This window comes from Mustela erminea, chromosome 4 (assembly GCF_009829155.1).
Source record: "Mustela erminea isolate mMusErm1 chromosome 4, mMusErm1.Pri, whole genome shotgun sequence".
In the NCBI taxonomy this organism is placed as follows: domain Eukaryota; kingdom Metazoa; phylum Chordata; class Mammalia; order Carnivora; family Mustelidae; genus Mustela; species Mustela erminea.
The window spans coordinates 80,843,420-80,870,743 of record NC_045617.1 but is presented as its reverse complement, the minus strand read 5'-3'; the positions used below and the strand labels follow the sequence as shown (position 1 = coordinate 80,870,743).

At 38.0% G+C, this 27,324-nt stretch overlaps 1 protein-coding gene across 1 annotated transcript in view; it reads right to left on the bottom strand.

Moving 5' to 3' along the window:
• Positions 1 to 922: 922 nt before the first annotated feature.
• The window catches only part of MAN1A1 (mannosidase alpha class 1A member 1), a 165,564-nt gene continuing 139,162 nt past the window's right edge, over positions 923 to 27,324 (bottom strand). Inside the window, exons 8-12 of the mRNA XM_032339673.1 lie at positions 19,998 to 20,113; positions 14,682 to 14,901; positions 13,739 to 13,911; positions 4,124 to 4,239; positions 923 to 3,739 (exon numbers count right to left, since the gene is read on the bottom strand). Of these exons, the coding sequence (XP_032195564.1) occupies positions 3,613 to 3,739; positions 4,124 to 4,239; positions 13,739 to 13,911; positions 14,682 to 14,901; positions 19,998 to 20,113 (752 nt within the window). The 3' untranslated portion in view covers positions 923 to 3,612. The remainder of the gene's footprint in view (positions 3,740 to 4,123; positions 4,240 to 13,738; positions 13,912 to 14,681; positions 14,902 to 19,997; positions 20,114 to 27,324) is intronic.

Here is a 27,324-nt window from a genome sequence, read left to right as displayed (position 1 = left end):
CAGAGAGAACCAGAAGGTCGAAACATTCTAAAAAGTCCCAACATTAATTTGAAAAACTTAGGCTTTTTCAAAAATATTGGAGGCTGTCACATAGCTGAAGCTTTCTTTCTTTTCTAAGCTCCTTTGAATACCAGAATCCTACTAACCACCTGCTCCCCTGGACTTCTATAGCAGAATTCAACTGGTAACTAAACACTTTGTTTTGGTGGTTGACTGAGTCTGATCTCCTTGACTGGACTGTAAACTTAAGAACAAGGATCATAGTTTATGCTATTTCTGCCATCAACTCTCCACCTCTAACCTACATGCCCTGGTGTTGAACATGTATTGGGATTTTTTTTCTTTTTCTTTTTCTTTCTTTCTTTCTTTCTTTCTTCCTTCCTTCCTTCCTTCCTTCCTTCCTTCCTTCCTTCCTTCCTTCCTTCCTTCCTTCCTTCCTTCCTTTCTTTCTTTCTTTCTTTCTTTCTTTCTTTCTTTCTTTCTTTCTTTCTTTTTTTTTTTTTACAAATTTACTTATTTATTTGAGAGCGAGTAGGGTGGAGAGGCAGAAAGAGAGGGAGAGAGAGAGAGTCTCCAGCAGACTGCCCTTTCAGCATGAAGCCAGACCCAGGTCTTGATCCCAGGACTCTGAGATCATGACCTGAGCCAAAACCAAGAGTAGGGTACTTAACCAACAGAGTCACCCAAGTACCCCTGTGTGGCAGTCTTCATAAGATACTGGATTAATCAAAAATGCATCTGCAAAATTTTTTGCAATTTAAAGCTTTTAATAAGAAAAGTTACTTTGTCAAGATTCTCTGGATGTGATATGGATTCACTATTAGGATTAATAATAATCACTATTATTTCAATTTGCAATTGTATGTATTCCCCCCACATATACATACACTCACTTGAAAGGATAAAAACATAACAAATGAGGAGATATATTAAAAGGCTTTATTCACAATAGAGAAATTTTACAAATATAGTTTTTAAAAATTATGTGTCAATCTATTATGTTTTCCATAACATTAGAGATTTATATAAAGTCAGAAATGAAAGAATATGCTTATGTACAAATTAAAAACAATCAATGAAAAGAATGGGTACTGCATATGAAGGAGTCATGACAAACATCATTAAGTTCTATAAATTCCATACAACTTATATGTGTAATATTAATTGTGCACAGTATACCAAGAACATACGCAGAAACACAAACTTAAGGGCTATTTTAATTATCCTCCTTTCAGGATGTGAATACATATGTAAACTTAACTGCACAGTTTTGCTGAAAATGAATGAAAGACATTGCCTACCTAAGGATTTCAGTTGTTTAAAATAATTAACAGAAAATGTAACTAATTAAAGTACATTACCATAATAATCTCATTTACATTTTTGGTGTTTTGGGACCTAGGTTAAAAAATCCATGTTTTAGAATTGAAAATCTTTGTTCTTGCCACTGGCAGAGCAAAATGTAGTACAATCATCTTGCCTATTTATATCAGGATACAAAAGTTACATTATAGTGCAGTGCGTACATATGACCTGATTTTAATATCCTATCTGCTACAGAAATACGTATCAGCTTTGTGCTCTTTCAAATCAAATTGAACATCAAAGAAAATAAAGTAATTTAAATTGCTAGTCCAAGGACATTTATGTGAAAATTATCATTTAAATACATATGATCCAATTTTTGCAACAATCTCACACATTGCTTTTAAGTCCTGGGGAAAAAAGGACTCTCAACTATCCATTCATATCATAAGGTGAGCTGAAGATATGAGTGGAGCAGTTATTCTGGGTCATAGGAACTCATTAATGTGGGCAATAATGATGCACTAAATGATCTTTTTCATTTACAATTTTATTCATTTATTCTTTGACATAAACAAATGTACAGGGGTGAAAAAAGAGCAGGTCACACAGGTGGTCCTTTCAGACAAAAAAAATCTTTTGAAGCACTTTCAAAAGCTGAAACAGCTAAAGACAATTGAGTCTAATGAGATCTAAGAAAATAATTAAAAACCATTATGTTGAAGCATATGAAATTGCTGATATGGGACTATATCTCAACTACAAGTACAGCGATTTCATATGCTTCAGCCTAATTCACGGGGCTGCACTGAGCTATCTGGCCGCTCTAGGTTGAAAATGGAGGTGCTCAATGTCTCTGTTCCTTGTATATGAATCATCACATTAGCCCTTTCTAGGAATATTCCATATGTATATATATTATTCCATATATATTTATTCCATATGTATATGTATATATATGGAATATGAACTAATACAACGAGAAAGGACAAGGTGCCACCAAATGTATTCTTGGGAAAGCCACTCATATCTCAAAGTACTGCTTATTCTTAATGAAGAATCATGTAATTATTTTGATTGGCTACATGACTGCTGGGGATTAGGAATGTCTATTCCTGTATATTGCTTTTAGGCTGGGTTCTCTGAATTGAATTTGACCAGACGAAATGTACTATATTCTTATGTAGCCTAAAAGTTTATTAGCTTTTCTTCAATTGACCATGAATAGGCACATTAACAAAGCTTCTCTCAGAGTTAAGTTCTGCTTTCACAAACTGAAATGAAATAATTTATCACATTTGAGAAAGGGCCCTTTTCAAATCTGGAAAAAAATCTGAACCAAAGGTAATGATTTTTTTGAGAACGTGAAAGAGACCTAAAGACAAAATACAAACTAAAAACCATGTTGAATACTCACCCTTTCTTTAAAGAGAATGAATTTCTTCATATGCTCAGTTAAAAGCAAAAGCTAACACATTACAAGTTATATTGTTTTCTTTCAAAAATATAATTCAGTAACAGCAGAGCTCTGCAAAACTTGAAAGCTCCATTCGTGTGGTAGGGGATGGAAGAAATTAACCAGGACATGATCCAGAAATGACACAGGGCATGTAAAGTAAAATTTGAGAACTAATTCACAAATTAGGAAACACTAATATAATTAACCAACAAAAATATACTGTGGTTCCAATGAAATGAGGTCAACATGAGATGATCCTTTGGGATGACATTCTAATTTGAATTACAATGTGAGTGAAGTATTTTAGAAGACATTCTATCAAATAATGATAGACCCGCATAAAGAGGCTGTCTGTCACAGTTATAAGATCTGTCTCTGGTGGATAGACAAACCAGATTAACATAAAATTGAAAAGGAAAAAGCTTTTTAATATTTAATTTATTATTATGGCTTTTTGCAACATGGCAAAACATTACAGCTTAAAGCAGACGTCATCTCCTCATAGAGGAGGAAAAAGTTTTGCAGTCAAATCGAAATTGTAATTAAGAGGTCACTGGTATACCATTCTATTCAGTGTAATAAAAATGATGTACCTTCATGAACTCCAGAGATTACTTAAGAAAAAGTAAAAACCTGTGATCCACTGACTGAATAATAAAGGTTATAATAAGGAATTTAGGTCCATCTATGCCTATGATAATAAACATAAAAGACTGCAAAACAATTTTAGAACTTAGAATAATCACAGACCTATTGATAAAAATTAATCATGTGCCTGAACACCAGAAAAGGAATTATTAAGGTATGCAGTGAAGGGAATGGAGCAGAGTAAAATATAAAATGTCTTTTTATTTTTCATTGACTTCAACTTCCTTTTTATTCGTACAGAGTATAGGGAGAAGATGTGCCTCGGTATTGAAGACCCAGTGTTCCAGCGGAAGGAGATCATCATCCGAAAATATTAAGTACAAGTATCTGGAGAGAGAAACATGAGTATATGAGGCCCAAGAGACTGTCAGGCAGTGATAGCATAAAGACACAGCCATGTCTCCACTCATCTTACGGAGAATCACGGACAGACGCCAGGAATTGCAAAACCCTGAGGCGATACAGTCACTACTGCGGAATGAAGAAGCTGCCCTGTGCTTGGGTGTTAGTGTAGGAAAACCGACAGAGGAGTCCCCAGGCATCAGACATACAATGACTGGAAACACAGGCACAATCATTGCCATGCATGGAGAGAGACCTTTGGAAGCAGTCAGACTTGCTGTTATTTGACTGTGCTCCTGATAAAGGCAACTGCAAGGAAGATCTGACCAGGTACCCCAGCCACATATTTTTGGAAGCTGTTTTACTTACTTTAGTGTCTCTGCCAGGAAGAAACTCTGCTGCACGTCATCGTAACTCTCGTGTCTCTGGTAAACATCCCTTAGGCCTGAATAGCCTCCGTTCACTCGGCAGTGATTTTCCAGGGCCTATGTTACAAGGAAGAGGGGGAAGAAGAAAACAAATTTCAATAAATTGCTTGTCACCAATTTTTTTTTTTTAAAGATTTTATTTATTTATTTGACAGAGATCACAACTAAGCAGAGAGGCAGGCAGAGAGAGAGGAGGAAGCAGGTTCCATGCTGAGCAGAGAACCTGATGCGGGGCTCCATCCCAGGACTCTGAGATCATGACCTGAGCCGAAGGCAGCGGCTTAACCCACTGAGCCACCCAGGTGCCCCTTGTCACCAATTTTTATCATGAAACTGCCAAATTGAAATAAAAAGTTGAATGATACACGTGGAAGAGTTTTAGGTAAAAATTAAAAAAAAAAAAAACAACAACACAAAATGCAAATGCATATAAAGTATGAAAAGTTAGGCTGCCTGGGTGGCTCAGTTGGTTGTGTCTCCTTTGCCTCAGGTCATGATCCCAGGGTCCTGGTATCGGGTCCCACATTGGGCTCCCTGCTCTGCAGGGAGGTTGTTTCTCCCTCTGTGCTTTCCTACCTCTCTCTCAAATAAATAAATAAAATCTTAAAAAAAATAAAGGATGGAAAGTTAAAGACTATACAGATAATATATCAATATATCTCAACTAATTAGAAATGCTTCTACATTTAATTATGAAATAATTTTTCAGTGATTTTTTTTTTTTTAATAATTTCCTCCTGTGGTCTAGAGCAGCGTTTATCAAACTAGGGATAACAGGCTAAAACCAATCTGCTGTTCATTTTGTAAATAAAATGTTAACTGAACCATGGCCATGCTCATTTGTTTACATATTGTCTGTGGCTCCTGTTTCATTACAATGGCAGAGTTGACTACAGGCAAACCTTGGGACATTGTGGTTTTGGTTCCAGTCCACTGCAATAAGTGAATATAGTGATAAAGTGAGGCAGGTGAATATTTTGGTTTCTCAGTGCCACAACAGTTGACAGTTTCTTTAACAAATGATTTCTCTGCAGCACACAATGCTGTTTGGTGGCACTCTACCCATGGTAGCACCTCTTTCAAAATTGGAGTCAATCCTCTCAAACTTGCAGCTGCTCTCTCAACTAAGTTTATGCAATACTCAAATTCTCGGTGGTCATTTCAACAATCTTCATAGCATCTTCAAGAAACCATTCTTTTGCTCATCCAGAAAAAGCAATTCACCATCTGTTTGAAGTTTTATCATGAGATTTGGCAATTCAGTCATATCTTTTAATTTTAGTTCTCTAGTTATTTCCACCACATCTGCAGTTACTTCCTCCTCTGAAGTCTTGAACTCCTCAAAGTCATCTGTGAGGGTAGGTATCAGCTTCTTTCAAAGCCCTGCTAATGTTGATATTTTGACCTCTTCTATAAATGATGAATGTTCTTGATGGCCTCTAGAATGGTGGTTCTACCACAAGGTTTTCAATGGACTTTGCCCAGATTCATCAGAGGAATCACTATGTATGGCAGCTATAGCCTTATAAAATGTATTTCCTAAATGCTTAAAGTCAAAATGCTCCCTGACTGGTGGGCTGCAGCATGGATGCTCTGTTAGCAGGCATGAAAACATTCATCTCATTGTCCATCCCCATCACAGCTCTCAGGTGACGGGGTACACTGTCAATGAGCAGTCATATTTTGAAAGGAATTTTTTTTTTTTTTTTTTTTCTGAGCAGTAGGTCTCAACAGCAGGCTTAAAATATTCAGGAAACCATACCATCAACACGTGAGTTGTAACCCAGGCTTTGTTGTTCCATTTATAGAGCACAGGCAGAGTAGATTTAGCATAATTCTTAGAGCTCCTAGGATTTTTGAAATGATAAATGAGCACTGCCTTCAACTTCAAGTCACCAGCTACATTAACCCCTAACAAGTGAGTCGGCCTGTCTTTTGAAGCTTTGAAGCCAGGCATAGACTTCTCTCCAGTTATGAAAGTCCTAGATGGTATATTCTTCCAGTAGAAGGTCATTTCATTTATATTGAAAATCTGTTGTGTAGTGCAGCTATTTCATTAACGATCTTCTCTAGATCTTCTGGAGGACTTGCTACAGCTTCTATGTCAGCACTTGCTCCTTCACCTTGACCTTTGATGTTATGGAGATGGCTTCTTTCCTTAAACATCTCTTCACAAACCAACATCTTTTGTTCTGCAGATTCCTTGCCTCTCTCAGCCTTCACAAAATTGACCAGAGTCAGGGACTTGCTCTGGATTGTGCTGTGGCTTAACGGAATGTTGCGGCTGGTTTGATTTTCTATTCAGACTACTAATCGTTCCCCCTATCAGCATACTGCTTTCTTATCATTCCTGTGTTCACTGAGGCAGCACTTTTAATTTCCTTCAAGAACTTCTCCTTTGCACTTACAATGTGGCTGTTTGGCACAAGAGTCCTAGCTTTTTGGCCTTTCTTGGCTTTTGACATGCTTTCCTTGCTAAACTTAATCATTTCTAGCTTCTGATTTAAATTGAAAGATGTGTGACTCTTCCTTTCACCTGAACACCTAAAGGCCACTGTGGGGCTAGTAACTGGCCTAATGCCAGTATTGCTGTATTTCAGGAAATAGAAAGGCTCCAGGAGAGGGAGAGAAATGAGGGAACAGCTAGTCAGTGGAAGCATCAGAACACAACATTTTATCGATCAAGTTCTCTGTCTTAGCAGAGTGTAGTTTTTTGGCCCACCATAACAATTACCATAACATCAAATATCACAGATCACACATCACCATAAGAAATGTAGTAGTATTGAAAAAGTTTTAAATATTGTGAGAATTACCAAAATGTGACACAGAGATATGAAGCAAGCAAACGTTGTTGGAAAAATGGCACCGACTAGACTTGTTTGACACGGGGTTGTCACAAACTTTCAATTTGTAAAAAAAGAACAGCAACAACAAGACAGTATGTGCACATCACAATAAAGCAAATACAGTAAAATGAGGTATGCCTATAGTTGCATATGATTCCCAGGCCCACTTCCCTCTGGCTCTTACAGAAGTTTACTGAACCTCGATCTAGAGAGACTGTTAATATCAAATGGGAATAAAACCCAATAAAGGGGCACCTGGGTGGCTCAGTGGTTAAAGCCTCTTCCTTCGGCTCAGGTCATGATCCCAGGGTACCGGGATCGAGCTCTGTATAAGGCTCTCTGCTCAGCCTGCTCCCTCCTCTCTCTCTCTCTCTCTCTCTCTCTCTGCCTGTCTCTCTGTCAAATAAAAAAAAAACAAAAACAAAAAAATCCCCAATAACGAAGAAAGTGTACTGGACCCAAAACAGCTGCTACTAGATAAGATACCCAGAGTATCTTATTTTGTAAACAGTGATGGTGGAGTACTAATTAGTGATATTGGTGACAGATTTCAAAGTAGAAAATCTGAAAGTGGTGAAAAAAAAAATGTGGCTGATATATATTTCTAAAAAATGTTTTCTTTTCTTTGGTATGGAATGGAAGAAAATGGGATGACTCCACTTCTTAACTGTCTAGAGAGAAATAATCCTACATTCCTGAACTTCTCTGACTATAATGAGTATTTGGAAAAGAGATGGGTTGGGCAGTATGAGAATGAAAATTTACTTAACAACCTAACAACTTGCAGGCTACATGAATAAAGAAAATATCTCATGATTAGGTACTTTTAAAAAGTCACTGGGAAAATAAGATCAACTTAAAAACTGCTCTGATTATATTCTCTGTTGCAGACAACAAACCAAGCAGGTGGAAGCCTGCAGAAATGAACTTCCAGGCCCTATTATTTTTCCTTCCTTCCTTTTTCGGATAGAAGTTCTTTTTGATTAAAAAGTCAAATACCGGATTCATTGGAGTAGGCCAAAGATTATTTGTAAAAAAGTAAAAAAAAAAAACAAAACACCCCGGGATTTAGAAGAAATGGATGTTTGTTGTTATGGAACATAATTAAATCCTACTTTCAGACATTTCCCAAAAAAGATTTTAACAACAAAACTTTTTCTTGCTTTCTTCCCTTGAAGTTCTTTGGTGATACGCTAATGAGAAGACCATGCATGGTAAACGGCTACTCCTCTCTCCCAGAGAAATTTCTATAAGCTCCTTCTTAGTTCGTTTGTTTCTTTCTTTTCTTAAGATTTTATTTATTTATTTTACAGAAAGAGAGGGGAGAGATCACAAGGAGGCAGAGGCAGACAGAGAGAGGAGGGGAAACAGGCTCCCCGCTGAGTAGAGAGCCCGATGCGAGACTCGATTCCAGGACTCTGAGATCATGACCTGAGCCGAAGGCAGCGGCTGAACCCACTGAGCTGCCCAGGCGCCCCTCCTTCTTTCAATTATAGGGAAAGAATTGTTTTGTGGGGTGGACAATGCCCAGCTGTTTTCCGCTCACTTCAGCTCACCCTCATTCTTTTTCTTGCTCAGTCCTAACGTGGTGAGCCATAAGGTGCCCAGAACACATTCTAAAATCTCAGAAGAGGGGGCTGAATCCTGGCCCTAGACTCCTTAACTGGGGCCTCAGATGTTCCCCGACCCAGGCAGCTTCCCTTTGTTTAACACGGGGTTGTCGTGAGAATAAAACAAGATGAAGACACACTTCGCAGTGTGACAGCAACCTTTCAGAGGTTTAGAGAGGCCCAGCTACTTTCACTTTTTGAGGTTTTTGGCAAGAAAAAAAAAAAAAAGGGCGAGGAATGCCAAAGATGCTTTTTAAATTTATTTTTCACTTTTGAAAAATGAAAATGAAAATGAAAAACCATCATGTCAAATCTAAATTTTAAAACTTTAGGATTATGAAGCTGGGGATAAGCAGCCCACCCGGGCACCCATCCCAGGCCCCTGGCTTTACAGTATCTCGACAGTGGGAGCAGTCATGTCTTTATGCTGTAGTCTGATTAGGACATCATTTTACTGCAATTTGTTCTTGGGACTCTCAGACTCTAGGCATAGGGACCACCTCGATTTTACGTAGATGTTTACATTATTAGCGACCATATGTGGCTGGGATGTGCTAATAGCAGAGAAAAGAAAAATAGGAAAATGTTTACAGTTAGCTGGAACTCTAAACAAACCCAGACCACAAGTGACTGCACCTCTTTAGGCGGAGGAAGGGAAGAGCAGAGCAAGCAGCATGAATTAAACCGTAAGTCAGAAGGGAGACAAAAACATTGTCTTATCTTGAGGTTAAACAGGTTAGACAAACCGCTGATCCAGGGAGATTTCCAAGAAATTGGAACAATGCTAGGGAACAATGCTCAAAGTAGGGCTGAATGGGTGAGTTGGGCCTGAGCTCATTCATAGAACCTAGCAAAACAGACATATCCAAGAGCCTGGAAATAGGGATCAAGCCTCGGAGGGGAGAAGCAGGAACTGGGAAGACACGTCTCTTTCTGAGAGCCAAAATGTCCATATGGCAAAGGTCAGATTTAGGAGACTGTGTGAAAAAAGAAGGAAAAAAAAGTCCCTCTATAAGGCTTATCTGCTATGGACCAGGGGAGATATCACATAATCCATACATACACATTTATCGACATTGTATAATCCATATATGGATACATATATGAACACATATATGAATACATAGGCATAATTTATAGTAGAGCTTTAACAGAATATTATACATAAGAGGGAGGAATTTAATTTGTTTCCATGACATTACTGAGAAGATGCAAAAGAACTATGAGGTAAATGTTATTTTTACCAAGTAGATTCACGAGTGTGTGAACATCTGTGATTAACGGATTGTTGGTAACCTGTGGAGAAGTTCCTAGTACTATATGCTGGCTTACATAATTTCATATCTTGTTCGACTTTATGATTGTGTTCAGTGTTGCTACTCAGAAATTTAGCTAAGATGTGGAAAGCAGGCTTCTCTAGTGTATCAGGGGAAGAATGCTGGAAAGGGATGCCTCGTTAGAAGACAGGGAGATGACTGACAAATACTTTGCAAATAGCAAGTATGGGTGAACACAAGGACGAAACAAAGTCGATGTGTTGATAGGAACTAATATAGTTGCTAATATCATTTGACCGCAATTTTGATGTAAGCCAGGGGTTTTTACAATCTACCAAAAAAACAAGTTGGACCACCAACTGTGGGAAGTAACACTCAGAAGAGAGGTTATTGAGTCACACTGTTCAGCCCTGAGAGACCACACGTGTCACGAGGAGGGGGAGGGAAATGATGGATGAGGATGGAGCAGTGGACAGAATGTGCTGTCTTCAGGTAACTGAGAAGATGAAGTGTAGAAGAGAGAAGGGATTTTCTTCCCCTGGGACCCCCAGAATACAAAACACTGTAAATTCTGGTTTCAAAAGAAGTAACTTTTTAACACTTGCAGCCATTAAAAAATGGAATTACTCTATTAGTAGTATATATATATATATATATATATATATATATATATATATATTTAAAGATTTTATTTATTTATTTGACAGAGAGACAGCAAGAGAGGGTGCCCAAGCAAGGGGAGTGGGAGAGGGAGAAGCGGGCTTCCTGGCTGGGCAGGGAGCCCGATGCAGGACTCAATCCCAGGACCCTGGGATCATGAGCCGAGCCGAAGGCAGATGCCTAACAACTGAGCCACCCAGGTGCCCCAGTAGTATATTCTTTTTTAAAACTACAAAGTCCTTGAACTAATGAGGAAAAGCCATCTGGCAAAGATGCTACAAGGAGGTCTTGACTTTGAGTGGAAGGCTAGTCTATGTGATTTTGAAGATATACTCCTGTGTTTTAGTTTGGGTTCCCCTAAAATTGGAGCATGAGACAAGGGTCAGATGCTGAAGGTTTTTAAGGGAGGAGGTATCAGGAAGGGAATGAGCAGAGCAAGTGAATGGGGGATGGGAGAAGAGCCTGTGAAATGCACCCAGCAGGTGACAGCTGTGGGCCCTGAAGGCTGCCTCCTACTGAAAACCCTGAGGAATGACACAGAACACATCTCAGAGTTATTCTGCAAAAGGGAAAGACTGGGCTAGCTGTTCATCAACTCTAAAACCTCCACTGGTTCAGGACTGCCCTCCGGGGACTTAACTCTCCCGTTCCCCTGACCACAGCCAGCTGCCTAGGAAGAAGCTCAGAGCTGAGGTAGCTGAGAAGCTACCTCAGCTCTGAGGGGGGTGGAGGGGGTAATGCAGGGAAGCGGTCCTTGCAGCTGTAGTTGAAACAAAGGAGGGCCGAGGGGATGTCACACAAGGGAAAAGAGAGCCACCACCCTGGTGGTGGTTTAAAAAATACAAGCGTCTCAGTACTCTCCCTTCCCCACTATACCTGAAGCACTAGTGGCAAAAAGTGAGGGAGGGGTTTGGGGGTGTCTATGTTGGGCACAGGGAGACAATCTTACATCATAATCTACACTAGAAGTTAACAGAAGACAAAAATCAGTACACAAAAAGACAAAAATCCTAACCCCTAAACCAATTTATTACCCCACAAACAAGCACACTCCCCTGAAGAACCAAGCAAACCAAAGTTTCCCATCCACAGGCCACAGAGATTTACTCATTTCCACTCTTGCATCAGTTTTCTGTCATACATTTTTCACATTTTAACATCTCTAAAATTGGCATGTCATAATTTAATTGGTAGTGTAGTACTTTCTTAGTGGTATACAAAATAATGGTGTTTCTTATCAATTAGGGTGTTTTACACTTGATGAAATACCTTATTCCTGATATTTTCAATATAAACTGATATTTGCAAGGTGTCTATTAGCCTTAATTCTTTTGCTGTCCTATTAAAAATGAAAATAATTTCCTATCACCAAAGCTTAGATGAACCTCAAATTTTATACATGTTTTCAGAGGAGAAAACATAAATTTAAAGAAACTGGAATTACCAATGACTAAACATAATTAGAAAACTTCACAAGAAATAAAAGACAAAAAGAGGCCTAAAGAATCGTTATTACTTAAAATGACTAATGACTAGTGATAAGGCACACGCTACACGAAGAGGGTAATAAGCAAGATTCATCTACGGCTTCCTAAGATATTAGTTATAACTCACACAAAGGCAATCTGTTCATTTTAGATTTCCTGAGAAGTTATTTCTAATGGTCAGGTTTTAAAGACAGCTAATTTTGTAACAGTGAGTATAATTAAAGTGTTGGCTTGTTCTTATCTCCTCAGTACTCCAACACAACTCCTTCCAGAATGATAGCTCTTAAAATTAACATTATTTGATGCACATTCTGGAACGTGCAGCTACTGGGCACCAGCACATGGTGTTCACCAGATTAGTTTGGGAAGACGATACGCCTTGTTCTCTAGGATGAGACCTAAGGGGTGATGGAGACCATTCGAACAGCGCATTGGATAGTCAGAAAGCTTATAGATATTCAGAGAAACCTGAGATCAGTGAACGAATATTATTGCATAAAGTAGTTCTTTTATGGGTTCTTTCTAAAAGTTAGACCTAAGTAACTAATTTACTCTGTGAAAGAATTTCAATCTAAAATGAAACAGGAACTGGAAGACAGAAAACAGAAAATCTTACGCATGTGCTCTTAGGAAAACAAAACCTAACGACCAGGAGACTGATTTCTCGTACTTGCCAGATTTACAGAAAACTGGTAATATTGGGATGATAGGGAGTTGGCCAGGGGTTGCCTTATATCAACCATTTGGGAAGTTTTACTTATGGTTTTCAGACGAATAAATGAGAAATGACCCAGGTTGGGCTGGTCTCACAAAATAGCTCAGTTGAGCTTTATTTGTACGACTGGATTGCTTTGCCTGCTCAGGGAATTCTCAGAGCTGGTCCTCATTTGTTTCTTATTTTAACAGCCTACGTTAACTGAATTCTCTCTTCTTTACATTCCCTGTCTATAAATACAGCTTACCTCGAATGTTCAACAAACTCACCTGTAGTCTGCTGAACTGCTATTCCTCTGCTGTTTTTGAATAGACTCTTCTTTTCGGACAGTTTTGAGTTCGCCTCAGTTTACTTTTTTATTTAGATTTAATGTCTAAGTGCAAGCATCTGTTTTCATTTCAATACCCAAAGATTCATTAAAAAAACCAATGTAGTGGTTTCTTCAAACAGACAACATTTGGGGGTAATTACCCCAAGTTGTCAGTAACTGTGGAATTCAGTGATCATTATTTCTATGGCTGTGGGAACTTAATTTTATAATATGCCTTTCTAGATATCTCCTCCAGTATCAAAATAGGTATATTAATATCGCTGTTACCTAAAGCAAAGCTGATGCCAGGAATGTAGAAGAACAACTGAAAACATTCATTCTTGAATTGGGAAAAAATCTGATTAAAGGTTCAAAAATCAGGATTGCCTGGGTTGCTCAGTCAGCTGAGTGGCTGACTCCTGATTTCAGTTCAGTTTGTGATCAGGGTCATGAGATCGACCCCACTGGGCTCTGTGACGGGCATGGAACCTGCTTAAGATTCTCTTACTCCCCCTATCCCTGTGCACCCACCCTCCTCCAAAGCTTTAAAAATCATAGAAAAATTGATATGTTAAATTTATAGAAATCACTGAGCATTTTTTCCTGAGACATTTATGTCTAAGAAACGTAAACAAATTAAAACATCACCTCTACGGCTTCCCAGGCCCATTTCCTGTACTTTGGATCATGAGTTAGTCGCCACATGTACATGTAAGTCTCAACCACCTCTGGTCGTAGGATGTAGTACTTTTCATTTTGCCTCGTAGCAATGGCTTCAACGCCGCCATCGAACCTGAAAGCTTCTGGTCCCAGTTTCATATCTAAAGGGCATGCGAGGGTGACAAGGGTTATTGTCTTAGACGCTGCTCAGTTCTACAGCTTAAATGAAACTAGAAAGTACTCTATAACATTCAAGAGAGATGCCAAAACAATCATTGTAAGGAATGGTTATAAACATCCTGTAATAAACAATATTCAATATACTTTTAAAATACAGTCATCTGAGAGTCCTTTTTAGAACATTGCCATGATCTGTTATTTCTTTCATTTAACCACCATTTACTAAGTGTCCCCCAGGAAGGTACAAGGCACTACAACACCCCTCATTAGTTAGCTGGAAAACAAGTGGTTGAGAATTCTATGTCATTATGTCATGAAAGGCTATTTAATCTTTGTTCTTCAAACTCCTGCTTTATAAGAAGGGAGCCAGACTCTATTTCATGAAGATACTGAAAAGATTAATAACGGTTTATAAAATACTAAGTTTCTTTTGCACCTGAGACAGAGATTCTTACCCCATGTTTTTACCTAAACCAGGGTCAATAAATTAGACTTGCTTAACCCTGTATGGCTTCAATTCCTGTTCCTTGGGAAAACTAAGGGTAGATATTTTTATGTAGAAAAGCAGTGCTTCTTGAAGTATAAAAATATATATATATATATAAACTCATTTATAATGTTCATCATGAGCTTCTACTTTCACGAGGCACAGTGGATATTCTTTTAATGGCAGCAGTGACAATGTTCCTTACAGAACAAAATAAAAGCCTGTGGGAATACATTGAAAAGGAAGAGAATCACAGGTACTCACAGGTGCGATTGTAAGACTCATAACAGGTTCGGGCAATTTCAGCTCCGAGCTGCAGGTAGTGCTGGGTCAAGCCTGTGGGAGCGTCATCAGCCCCAAGTGCAAACATGCCCCCAGCAAAACAGGTCAAGTGGCCCATCTTGTGTTCCAGGAGGCCCCCTTTCCACTCCGCGATGTAAGTCAGCCCCGTACTAGACTTGCGGATCAAGTGAGTCTCGATTGCCTGCAAATCAAACTTATTTTCAACATTTTAAAGTCTCTTCCAAATTTATGCTAAAAACGCTGTCAACACTAAGGGAGAAAAAGGATAAAGCATCACTCACAGTTTGAGTTTGGGACCGTCAATGTGATTTGGCCTGAAATTTTGTTATTGCTGTCTATATTCCTTCCTTAGTCTCTGCCTTAATAGACTAGTTAGTTAGGATTATCAGGGCTGGGGCAGCCCACTTGGTTTTGCCTGCTTCTGTGACCAAACATTTGTAGTCCTCAGACCGCAAACACTGTCCCCTTCTCAAAGACAGGCCACTGGTGTAGAGGAAAGAGTTAATGCATTTCCATTTTCGCAATGGAGAAACAACACAAGCACAAGTCCCACTGTGGATGAAAAACAGAGCTCATCTGCGTATAAAGTCAGGGATCATTTCTATAGTTTATCATAAAGTCTGGGGGTGAGGGAGTGCTGCCCCGCCTTTGGCTCTCCTGGGCTCAGAGCTCAGAGGGTGGCCAACTGAGGCGGGAAGGTGTGCCATTCTTGAGTCCAATTGCTTGGCCCCAAATTTCAACTCTGACACTATTTGTGAACTTGTTGGGTAATTTGTTTGCTGTATCCCTAAATGTCAGTATTCTTAACCATGAAAGAATAGTAGGGGATAGTAGTATCCCCTAATAGGCGATAGTAGTATCCCCTAATAGGGGATAGTAGTATCTTCTGGGAAAACTCGGCAACATCTAGTTTATGAAGCCATCAACACTGTGACCAGCACCTGATAAGGTTCATTTATCATCATCATTCACATCTCCATTGTAGTAACACTTGAATTAAGTTCCTCCCTAATAATTTCATTAAAAAGCACATTAGTATATAATAAGGGGGAAAAAGACAAATAAAAAGATACTCATCATCACTTATCATCAAGGAAATGCACAAGCAAAACTATAATATCACCTCACACCTGTCAGGATGGCTAACATCAATAACACAAGAAGCAACATGTATTGTTAAGAATGTGGAGAAAAAAGGACCCCTCTTGCACTGTTGGCAGGAATGCAAACTGGTACAGCTACTCTGGAAAACAGTGTGGAGGTTCCTCAAAAAGTTAAAAATTGAGCTACCTTATGATCCAACAATCACACTACTGGGTATTTACCTGAAGAATACAAGACTGCTAATTCAAAGGGATACGTGCATCTGTACACTTAGAGCAGCACTATTTGCAATAGCCAAGACATGGAAACAGCCCGAGTATGCACTGACTGATGAATGGATAAAGAAGATTGAATAATGGAGTATTATTCAGGCATAAAAAAGAATGAAATCTTGCCATTGCAACTATATGGATGGAGCTAGAGAGGATAATGAGAAGTGAAATAAGAGAAATAAAAGAAATAAGAGAAAGACAAATACCACATGATTTCAGTCACACGTGGAATTTAAGGAACAAAGTAAGTACAGGGGAAAAAAAATGAGAGAGACAAACCAAGAAACAAACTCTTCCTTATAGACAACAAACTGACGGCTACCGGAGGGGAGGGAATACGGCTGCAATGAGGATGGGGATTAACGAGGGCCCCTGTCATGGGCACAGGGTGATGTCTGGAAGTGTTGCATCATTCTACTGTACACCTGAACCAAATACAACACTGTATGTTAACTAACTGGAGTTAAAATAAAAACTTAAAAAAATAATAAAAGTCTGTAAATTGGGGAGAAATGATGTTTACAAAAATGATTTGTAAAATATCTTTTATTTTTTGCTCTAGGACTGTTGATACTCTTTACCATAGACAGAAAATAATATAAGCCTTATATTGTAAAAAACAAAAATGAAATATAACTGTTTGGAATTACTAACTTCTAAATTACTGTAATAGGGAATGTTTCTTTCCCCTCCCAATTACTTCATAGAAGAAAAAGAGCTATGACCATGTCTATACCTGTTATAGCATTATAAAAAAAAAAAAAAGAGAGCGTTTTTAAGGAAGTACATTTGGGCATAGTAGACATAGACAAAACTTGTGATAGAAAAGAATGAATGAAAATGAATGAATACATAGACGGATAACACCTTTTCTACTTTTATTGGAAATAAACAATTGAAACCAAGATGGTAAGAAATAAATGAACACACTACTGCGCTCACTAACCGTGGTTAGCTAATTTTACTGATGGTCTAGTTATTACGTTAATATTTCTTTCTAATTTAACTGAACACTTATTTACACTTCTCATAGTACAAACTGCAATAAAGTTCTTCAAGCAGATACTTGTTCATCACCCAAGAAATTATTCTTTCTATATGGCAAAAGTTACAGCTTTTGAGCATGGACTAGAAAACCATTATTATCCTGTTATGGATCCTGAATAAAGTACTCTATTATTTTTGGCATGATTCTGCCCAAGCTGTTACCTCTCAAAATAAACTACAATGATGTTCCAAGACCTTCAAAGCGATGTTTGTGTGACAGTAGGAAAGCGTAAATAAATATAAAGGAGGGAAAAAATAGTCTTCAGTGTTTCTAAAAAATGTGTTAAATCTGCAGAGAATTGATTAGGAAAAAAGAATATCATGTATTCTGTGATTTTAGCCATCCATATTTGAAAAAAAAATTAGTTTAATGAAAGCTTTAGAAACCTAAATGTCTAATACGTCATGTACTCTGGTATCATTCACTCCAGGGGACCCTTGGTAGAATAAACATCCACCACAGTGGATTCTTCTCCACTCTGGAGAAGAACGTAACAGCCAGTTGAAAGCTCAAGGTATTTTGTTATTAGAACAATCAAAGAAAAGAGATCATGCTGGGATTAAATGCTTTCCAAAGTCTACTTGAAGCTAAAAATGAAAAGTTGTATCTCCAGTAACTCAACTGTCTAGGAGGATAAAGTATGGGATCCTCTCCTTAGTAAGAATGTTTTTTGTTTGTTTGTTTTCTTTTCTTTTTTTTCTTCTTTTTTTTAAGTACAGCTTAGCAGAAAGAAACTTTGCTATGTAAGACATGGTCACTTCTCAAAGCAGAAATTTAATTGTTCTAGCTTTGCTTTCCAAGTTGAAAACACAATGGGTTCAGAATGTTTTAATTATTAAGAGAAACAGGAAACACTTTACTTCATTTGTTCTTCATGGATTTTTCTGTCAATGGTTTATCTAAATATGATATGTTAAAAGCTGTGTGAGTATAGTTCTAGAAACTGGGGGGAAATATTTCAAAGAACATTTTAAAGTTGTTTTTCTTAGAACATCAAGATCTTAGGGGGCCACTTTAATGGTAGAATAATTAAAATATATGCTAGGATAGCAATGAAAAAAATGATAACAGAAACTATATTGTTTGGAGAATTCCCTAGCTTAAAACTTGAAACCTCATAGGAATGAAGAAAAACAAACCTGGCAGAGGCCATGTGGACTATATCCTAGGTTTTTTTTTTTTTTTTTAAATTTTTATTTATTTATTTATTTATTTATTTTTCCTAGTTTGTTTTTTATGTTCATCATGTGCCTTAATTAAGGCTGTGCTAAATGAAAGCTAATGTACTAACTAAGGCCTTCTAGTTCCTATTTGTGAAGTGGTAAAGAGTTCTATCTCCTGTACTTAGTGATGCTTCTTACTGACCTTGGGCGGGAACCACAGTACTATTCAATCTGGCCAACCAGAGCAAAGCAAGTTGCATTTATATTTAAATATTTTATTTATTTATTGGACACACAGAGATCCCAAGTAGGCAGAGAGGCAGGCAGAGAGAGAGGGGGAAGCAGGCTCCCCGCTGAGCAGAGAGCCCGACGTGGGGCTCAATTCCAGGACCCTGGGATCATGACCTGAGCTGAAGGCAGAGGCTTTAACCCACCGAGCCACCCAGGCACCCCGCATTTATATTTAAATGAATAAACTGGACCATGTCTAAATTACCCAGACCTCCTCTCAGGGAGACAAATTTTAGAACAGTGGCTACATTACTGGGGAGTTACAAATTTCCACTCCCCCCATGAATTAATATTCTCAACTACAAAAAAAAAATTCTAAATAGTCAATAAAAGAGTCATTTTTCTGATTTAGCCATAATTTTATAATATTATTTGAGATGCCTTGATAATATAAAAAAATGAGTCATCATGTAAATACTTATCAATCACAAAGGTACTTGGTTCTGCTAAAAAATTTGTTTCTGAAAAGTTGGGTGTGAGTTCAAGTATTTTATACAAAATATTATTTTTTTGCTTTATTTACTTTCAAATTTTATTTTTATTTTTGATTGAAGCTTACGTTTGCTTAAGGCTTAGTTTACTCTTACGCTGGCCACCTCCTATATATTTTGCTAAGTAATTTCTAACTTATTTTTACTGACTTATTGCATGTAAAGAACACTTGAATGTAGTATGGAAATTCTTGTTCACAAATAAATCCACAGTTGTGTGGGAAAAAGAGACAAGTGTTGACACAAATTTTAGTTTGAATTGTGGTTCCAAACTCAGAATTTCTGAGGTTCCGTTCTCTTATCTAAAAAGTCAAGTAAAAAATATCTAAGCTATCGTGAGGAGATAAATACTTCACATAAAGTACCTAACCCACTACTTAGCTCACAGTAAACAATTCAACACATACATGTTCCCTCTCATTCCTCCTCTGTTATAAAGGATCATACGAAACTATTAATGAGTTCAGAGTTTTATTTGAGAGCACTGTCTATTTATCTCTGGCAATAAGTTTACTTCAAATGGAGGTAGCCATTAGGAATGTCTGTAATCTTGGGCAATTTTAACTTTGTCAATTTCCAGAATATAAATTTAAGATTTGTTCCTCCCCATGACTTTAATTGTGATTCTAAGCATGGAACTCATACTCCTTGAAGAAAAATACCTCTTTCTTAGATATGTGAATCTTTACTGAGGTGTGAAGCGCATAAAACACTTTCAGCTGCTCTGTTAGAACTCAACACATCAAGGGGGATTACTGTTGTTATAATTACATTAGCAGACACTGAACTGAGCCTAACTGGAGATATTTTGTAACCCACTTGTGTAGTATTCCATTTCCCATTAAAGACTGATTAATATGCAAAAGGTAAGTTAGTTTAGTGGCAAAGATGATTAAACATTGGTTTACCTGAACAGCATCAAAATACATCTTCTTAGCTTCTAGATCTGTCTTGTCAGACATTAACCACGCCTTGAGCAAATATTCATAAAAGCTGTCTCCGAGTCCTCCGACTGATACATGATCTGCAAAGAGAAGAAAATGAATTTTAGAGTGATTGAGGCTTTAACTCAGATAATGCAGCAAAATCACATTAGTAACTAGGATGCAAAACCCTACGTCAACTGCAACTCAATGTTACATTTAAATTCCGACAAATCTCCTGTTTTCAGGAAGATGTTCTGAAACAAGCAGATGTGCCGTTAACTAATGTGATATACTCTAAATAATTACCAGGCTAGCTTTGTAAACACAGAGATAAAAAATATATAATCAACCCTAATTCCAAAAATCGGTTTTTCTAGTTAAAAACCACCAAATTAAAGTGTTTCACAGCATATATTCAGATAGATTTTGATTGCTTTAGCACTCAAAAACATAAACTATGTCAAATGCTATGAGTATTAGCAAACCTTGAAGAGAACTGGCTTGCAATAAAACAGGAAACTCCTTAGCTTCCTGTGATTATTATTTGATGGGATTTCCAGTGTTACCAACCTATATGGTCAACATCCTTGGGGGAGGCTGGTAAGAAAGATGACAGGCAGGAGATACGTCCTTCCTAATACACTATTTCTACAATCCTCCCCCACTGCCATTTACTACACCAGATCCACTACATATAGTGCCAACAATCACATAATTTGTACGATAGGTATCCTTATTAAAAGTGAAAAGTGAGGCTGAGTGAGGCTAAAGATGACACCAATGGTAAAGGCCACCTGATCCCACAGCGCACACAGAATCTCAACTTGGAACTGCTTGCTCTCTACCACGTAACACTGAATGTATTCTTCTGCCTACTTCTTGAATTAATTCTTTAATTTCTCAAGCATATCTACCTACAAAAACAGAGACGTAGCCTGTCTGAAATATCATTCTCAGAACTCCATAGAGAGTTTGAGCACTACTAAGACAGCCTGATTTTGGGAATTTGCATTTTAAATTCATAACTCAAAATGAATTTTATGTATCTATTTTTTTAAAAAAATAAGTCCTTTGTTGACTCTGTCACATAAAAGTAAATCTATTTTTATAAAACTATCGAGACAATTTTCTCCTGATACCTCCCCAACAACTCCCCTTGGAGGTTTATATGGGGACCTATAATGGAACAGGTTAAAACTGAATTCATTCTTTTCCTTCACAACCTTACCTTCTGCCTTTGGTCCCTGTCTCACCAAGTGGCACCATCATCCTCCCAACCTTGTGAGTTTGTCATCAGAGAGTTATTCTTTATTTCTCTCTCCTGCCCCCATAGCTAATGAGCTAGTGAGCTCTACTCATTTTACCTCCTTTACATCTCTTGAATCTGTCCCCTATTCTGTCCTCATCAATACGATCCTGGATGAAGCTATCAATATTTCCTGCTCCCTCTGCAGTGGCCAATTATCTGGCCTTCTGTACTCGGATAGCCTGTAGCTATTTACATTAAAATTAATTAAAATAAAATAAAAACAATTCAGTTCCTCAGTCATATTGTGCTTAAAAGCTACATGTGGCCTTTGGTGACTGTACTGGAAGGGGAAGATATGGAACATTGCCATCACCACATAGAGTTCTAATGACAGTGCCACTGCAATCTATTTCCCCATGAAAACCAATGTAACCCCTTACCATGTGAACCAGATCATCCTAATTGGAAGCCTTCAGTGACAAAGACTCTAATCCTAGGTGTTTGGAGACTGGGAGGCCCTGCGTAGTCTCCATCTTCCCCGTGTCACCATCAGTCCTGCTCTATTGCTTTCTACCTTTTTGCCAAATGGCTCTTCTTCTGGCCCCTCAAAATAAGCAGGGTAATTTCCACCTCAGGCACCCTAAAGGCATTGTTTTCTTTGCCCAAAGTGCATGCCCTACCTCCTTTCCCCTTCACTTAATAATTCTTCCTCATACTTCCTATCTAGGATTAAATGCTGCCTCCTCAAAGATGCTTTCCCTGACCTCCTAATAACACATTTTTGGATAGCACATGTCTACCACACTTTGCAACTTCCTAAAATGGTGGAATTTTTTCTCTGTCTCCTCTATAAGATCATGATCCAGGAGGACAGGGACTAGACCTATTATGTTTCCTGGTCCACATCAGCCCCTGAAAGTAGCTTTCATATAGCAAGTAACTGAAAAGGATAAATTCTTGTAAGTCAGTCTTAATAAGGACTACTCCCATTCAAGCTAGAAGGGCTATATTTTTAAGTAGTGAAAAATGAATTTTTATTATTACAGGAAGTCCAGTTTTAACTTTAATGTAAAATTAATGTTTTACACCTGTAAGGCTGGTTCTTAAAACAGCAGTTTGAAGTGACCTTTGCAATTTCCTAAATAAATTACCACAGAAACCTCTGACATTTACAAACTAAATACACTAAGTACTATCTCATCAATAACAAGCCCTGCTGTTATAAACATGATTGCAGGAGACAAATGCAAGTGATGCATGGTAAAGCAAATCACTGTCCAGTTACTGTCAAAACAACAAGGACTAAATGAAGTAATAGGAAATGATGGCCGTGATCCAGACATGCCCTTCAGAGTTAAAGCAATGGGAATTGAAAGCTAACAGCCAGAAGCAGCTTCATTTTCTTCCTCCTTGGGTTATGATTCTATAATGGTTGGAAGAAGCAAGTTTGGGCATTTGGTGATTTTTAAAAAAGGAAAAAGGGTTACATAATAATACATTTGCTTGAATTAATTTTAGTAAATGCCAGTTAATTTTTAAAAAAGATTTTATTTATTTATTTGACAGAGAGAGAGAGAGAGAGAGAGTGTGAGCACAAGCAGGGGGAGCACCAGGGAGAGGGAGAAGCAGTCTCCCCACTCAGCAGGGAGCCCTATGTGGGGCTTCATCCCAGGACCCTAGCTAGTATAATGACCTGAGCCAAAGGCACACACTTCACCGACTGAGCCACCCAGGTGCCCAATTTCCTATACTTTTATTTCCTACCTATAAATTTTTCAGATTTGGAAAGAATGAAAATAAAAGAACACAGAGAAGAAACAAGAACAAGTCTTTTTGATAACCTAGCATATCACTCACTATGCTTCTCTAGGCCTGGAGGACTATTTGTGTTGGCAACAGAATCCTGTGTAAATATTTAGTGGGTGTGGGAGAGAACATGCCTGATTTTATCAGCAAGAAAGGACCTCCTCCTTCTACAAAGAACATATATGGTGTTTTTATGCCCAAATATTCTAAAGGTAATGTGTACTACAGTCACTCAAATATTATGCCCTTCTCTACAGAAGGCAATTCACCTTCCTTCCCAAGAGGAATAGGTCCCATAAAAAGATTCTTAATACTTGAGATAAAAATAGCAAAAGAATCAAGACAAAATGGATTAAACGCTCAGCATCTTTATTTTTTATTATTTTGTATATTTCATTTGAACCTGAACTTCTCCAAGCATTCCCTCAATGATGCTAGTGACACTGTATGTATATTAATGTTGTTATATTAATCAAAGAAGAATGGGCACCTGGGTGGCTCAGCTGGTTAAGTGTCTGCCTTCTGCTCATTCATGATCCCAGAGTCCCGGGATCGAGTCCCACATGGGGCTCCCTGCTCAGCGAGGAGTCTGCTTCTCCCTCTAACTCTGCTCATGCTCCCTGTTCCTCTCTCTCAATTAGATAAAATCTTAAAAAAAAAAAAAAAAGAAGAATGATAATTGTTCTGCCTAAAGACATAGAATCCCACATCTGGCCTCAGCAGTTGCAAGATCTCTTTATATTATCAGTGAGCAGGACCTGCGGCTGCCTCTCAGCCACAACTGAGGAGTAGAGAATAAACAGAACCATTATTAAAAAGCAGAGGCAGAAAGATAGATTGGGTACAGAGTGCATGAATACTCACAAAATTCACCCATTCTTAAGTAAGTAACACTTAGTAGTGCAAGATACAGTGCGCTGGGTTAAGAAATATCACTGAGACAAAGTCACTGGCCTCAAAAGTTTTGGATCCCTAGGAAGATGGGGATGTACATGAATCATTTTGAAAAAGATAACGATAGACAAATCCAAAGTGCAGGGGAAGAAAAGGGCGAGTGGAGGATGAGTGGGTGCTCACAAATTCCAACCAGGGTCTTGAAGAAGCAGGTCCCCCAGAAGAAAGGGCAACTCAGCAGAAGTAGTCAGAGGAGAGGTAAAAGAGCTGCACAAACAGCACAAACCAAGACCTGGATGCGACCAAGTGGGCCCTGCTTAAAGAACGAAAAGATAAGTGTGTCTCCTTTGTGGCTGGAACACAGGATTGGGGTCGGGGGGGGGGCAGACATGAGAGTCATCAACCCTATTTGTTTGCCATCAAGAAATTGGCCCACGAGCAATCCAAATATAACGGTCCCTTCGTATCAGGGAAAATGGCCAAATACACAGTATACTGGTAACCCAGAAGGTGAAACTAGGCTGTTATAGTACAACTGATACTTCCTCTCCCTCTTTACAGTGACGTCTAGATCCTAAATCACAAGAAGAAAACAGTTGGTCATAGAGAATTTGTTTTCAATTGTTAAAATCATTCATGAGAAGGAAAATGCTAAAAATGTCTGTCCTTTTAGAGAATCTTATCTGGTCTTGTACTCAGAAAGCTACTCAAGTTGTATTTTATCTCAAATACTCTTAATAGTTTCCAAACTTTTAAATCTCTGTACTCTTTACACTCTTAAAAATGAATAAATGGGGGGGGCACCTGGGTGGCTCAGTGGGTTGGGCCTCCCCTTTGGCTCAGATCATGACCTCAGGGTCCTGGGATTGAGCCCCGCATTGGGCTCTCTGCTCCGTGGGGAGCTTGCTCCCCGCCCCACCATGTGCCTCTCTGCCTACTTGTGATCTCTGTCTGTCAAATAAATAAATAAAATCTTAAAATCAAAAACAAACAAAAAAATGAATAAATCTCCCAAATACCTTGTTTATGTAAAATCTGTAAGTATTTACCATATTAGAAATGAAATTTAAAATATTTAAATTAAATTAAAATATTTTATTAACTTATAAGAATACAACCACTGTAACATATTTTTCATAAGAACATGTTATATTTTACAACATAAAAATTAGTTAAAAGACTGATACTGATTTACATTTTCACAAGTATTTTACATTTCTGCTATACTAGAAGACAGTTGGATTTTCTATCTGCTGTATATTCAATCTATTGCCACTTGTCATTTTTGTGGAAATACATGAAGAAAATTCAGCCTCACACAGTTATACAATTGGAAAAGAAAGTATTTTAAGAGTCTTTTCAGATAATTATGGATATTTTTAATACTAAAACAAAACTTGACAAGCAGCTAACATTTTTTAAAGGTTGGCTGTAATGTGGAATTAGAAATCACATCAAAGAATTTTTGTTCTGTTACATTAAAATCCATTGGTCTATCTTGCACTTTGAATGGATCTTTTTTCTTACCTGATTTTGTCATAGCATGTATCAGTCATTTGGAAAATACTAGTTCCCTCAATTATGCAGATCTTCCAAATGTTGACATAGTTCATTATATGATATAAAAAACCACATTGGTGAATATCATCATTAATCTCATCAGAAAAGGTTTTTTTTTCTCTCTCCTTTTTTTTTTTTTAAGAGTGTGGTTAGTGGCACAAGGAATGGGAGAGAGAGAGAATCTTAAGCAGGATCCCTGACAGGGACCTCAATCTCATGCCTGGGAGATCATGACCTGAGCCGAAATCAAGTTAGATGCTTAACCAACTGAGCCAGTCAGGTGCCCCAGGAAAGTCTTTAAGTATTGGTTAAAGGTGTTAAGGTCACAGTAGTATATACACATTTCTTAAAATTCTTAAATTTCTTAAAATTCTTAAAATTCTAATTTTCATTTAGGAATTCAAATTCTATCATTGGCATAGATACTGTCAGTTTTCTTTGAAGTGACAGGCCTGTTTTTGAGAACAAGTCTATCAGTTACCCAAGTCCGAATAACCAAAGTTTGTCTTCAGTTGTCCTTTCAAGCACAAATGGTAATCCGCACAGCAGTCATGGCTGGTTCAGCTTGCGATTCAAACAATCACACAATGCTTTTCTACAAGGCAGGCACTTTTTCTTACTCAGCAAAACAGTGGACTCAATGGTTGCAATTTACTAGCCTCAATTCATTTTCTTCATTAAAAATATTCATAAGTGAAACTGGCATCATTTTATTTCTTCTTGTCACTGAGGAATCAAATTATTAGTTCTATCTGGCTCCTCTGCCATGGTTCCCACCATGGCCTCAATAGTTTTACCCACCACTGCTTTTGTAACACAAGTGCAAATGTCGATGCGATGAAAAGGCAGAAAGCCTTAGTATTATTATAAAAGTAGCTTTGACCTCCTGGACACCCTGAATAGTCTCAGGGATGTGCCATGATCTGCAGACCACACTTGGCTAAGTGGCAACCTTATGGTCTTATGGTCTCAAGAGCCAGGCCTTCCATAGCCATTACAAACATAGGTTTTAGCACAGTTTTTATTTTACTAAGTTAATCTTTAAGAAAAGTACTTCTACAGTAACAGCGAGGCATATTCATCTAAGAATATAATTTCAAATATAAAGAAAACACTCATATTAGAATAAAATTGTAAGGCATGGCTAACATCCCTGGCACAGTGAGGCACCTCACTTAGTATTCTGTATTGGGTTTCAGTTGCTGTGTTAATCTACCACTGTTTTTCCAAATCAACTTGAGAACATTTCTTTCAACTACTCTGAATCTTCATACCACGATCAAAGGCCCTATGGGATCTGAAATGAGGACTACTTGCATAATGCTTTCTCCTAATCTGAAGATAATTCTACTGGGAAGAAATCTTTATCTGCTGGCTTAAAATTAAGTAGAGAAAACGACCTGTTTGCTCTTTCAATCTCCCAACCTTTAAAAATTCAGGTTCCTCTCTCATCTTGAAGCCAAGAACAAAAAGAGAAAACGTTATAAAGTAGAATGATATAGCTACTTTGTGCAAAACCCTGATGGCCAATTGTACAGAGGAACAATTTTCCCTTCTACCCGCATGACCAGATTATTACAGGCTAACATCCCCACACAACCTGACCAGATCTTCCCTTCCTGATTAATAATTTAAATGTGCTTACATGTCATCATACTCACAGTTATACATGAATAACAGTCTAGTTCCCTGGTCACATTTACAGTCTCTCTTATGAGAAGCCTATTTAGTAAGGGAGCCATGCACAATTTCCCCCTTTTGAAGCATTCCCCAAGAAGACTTGTGCTTTTTTGTACTCCT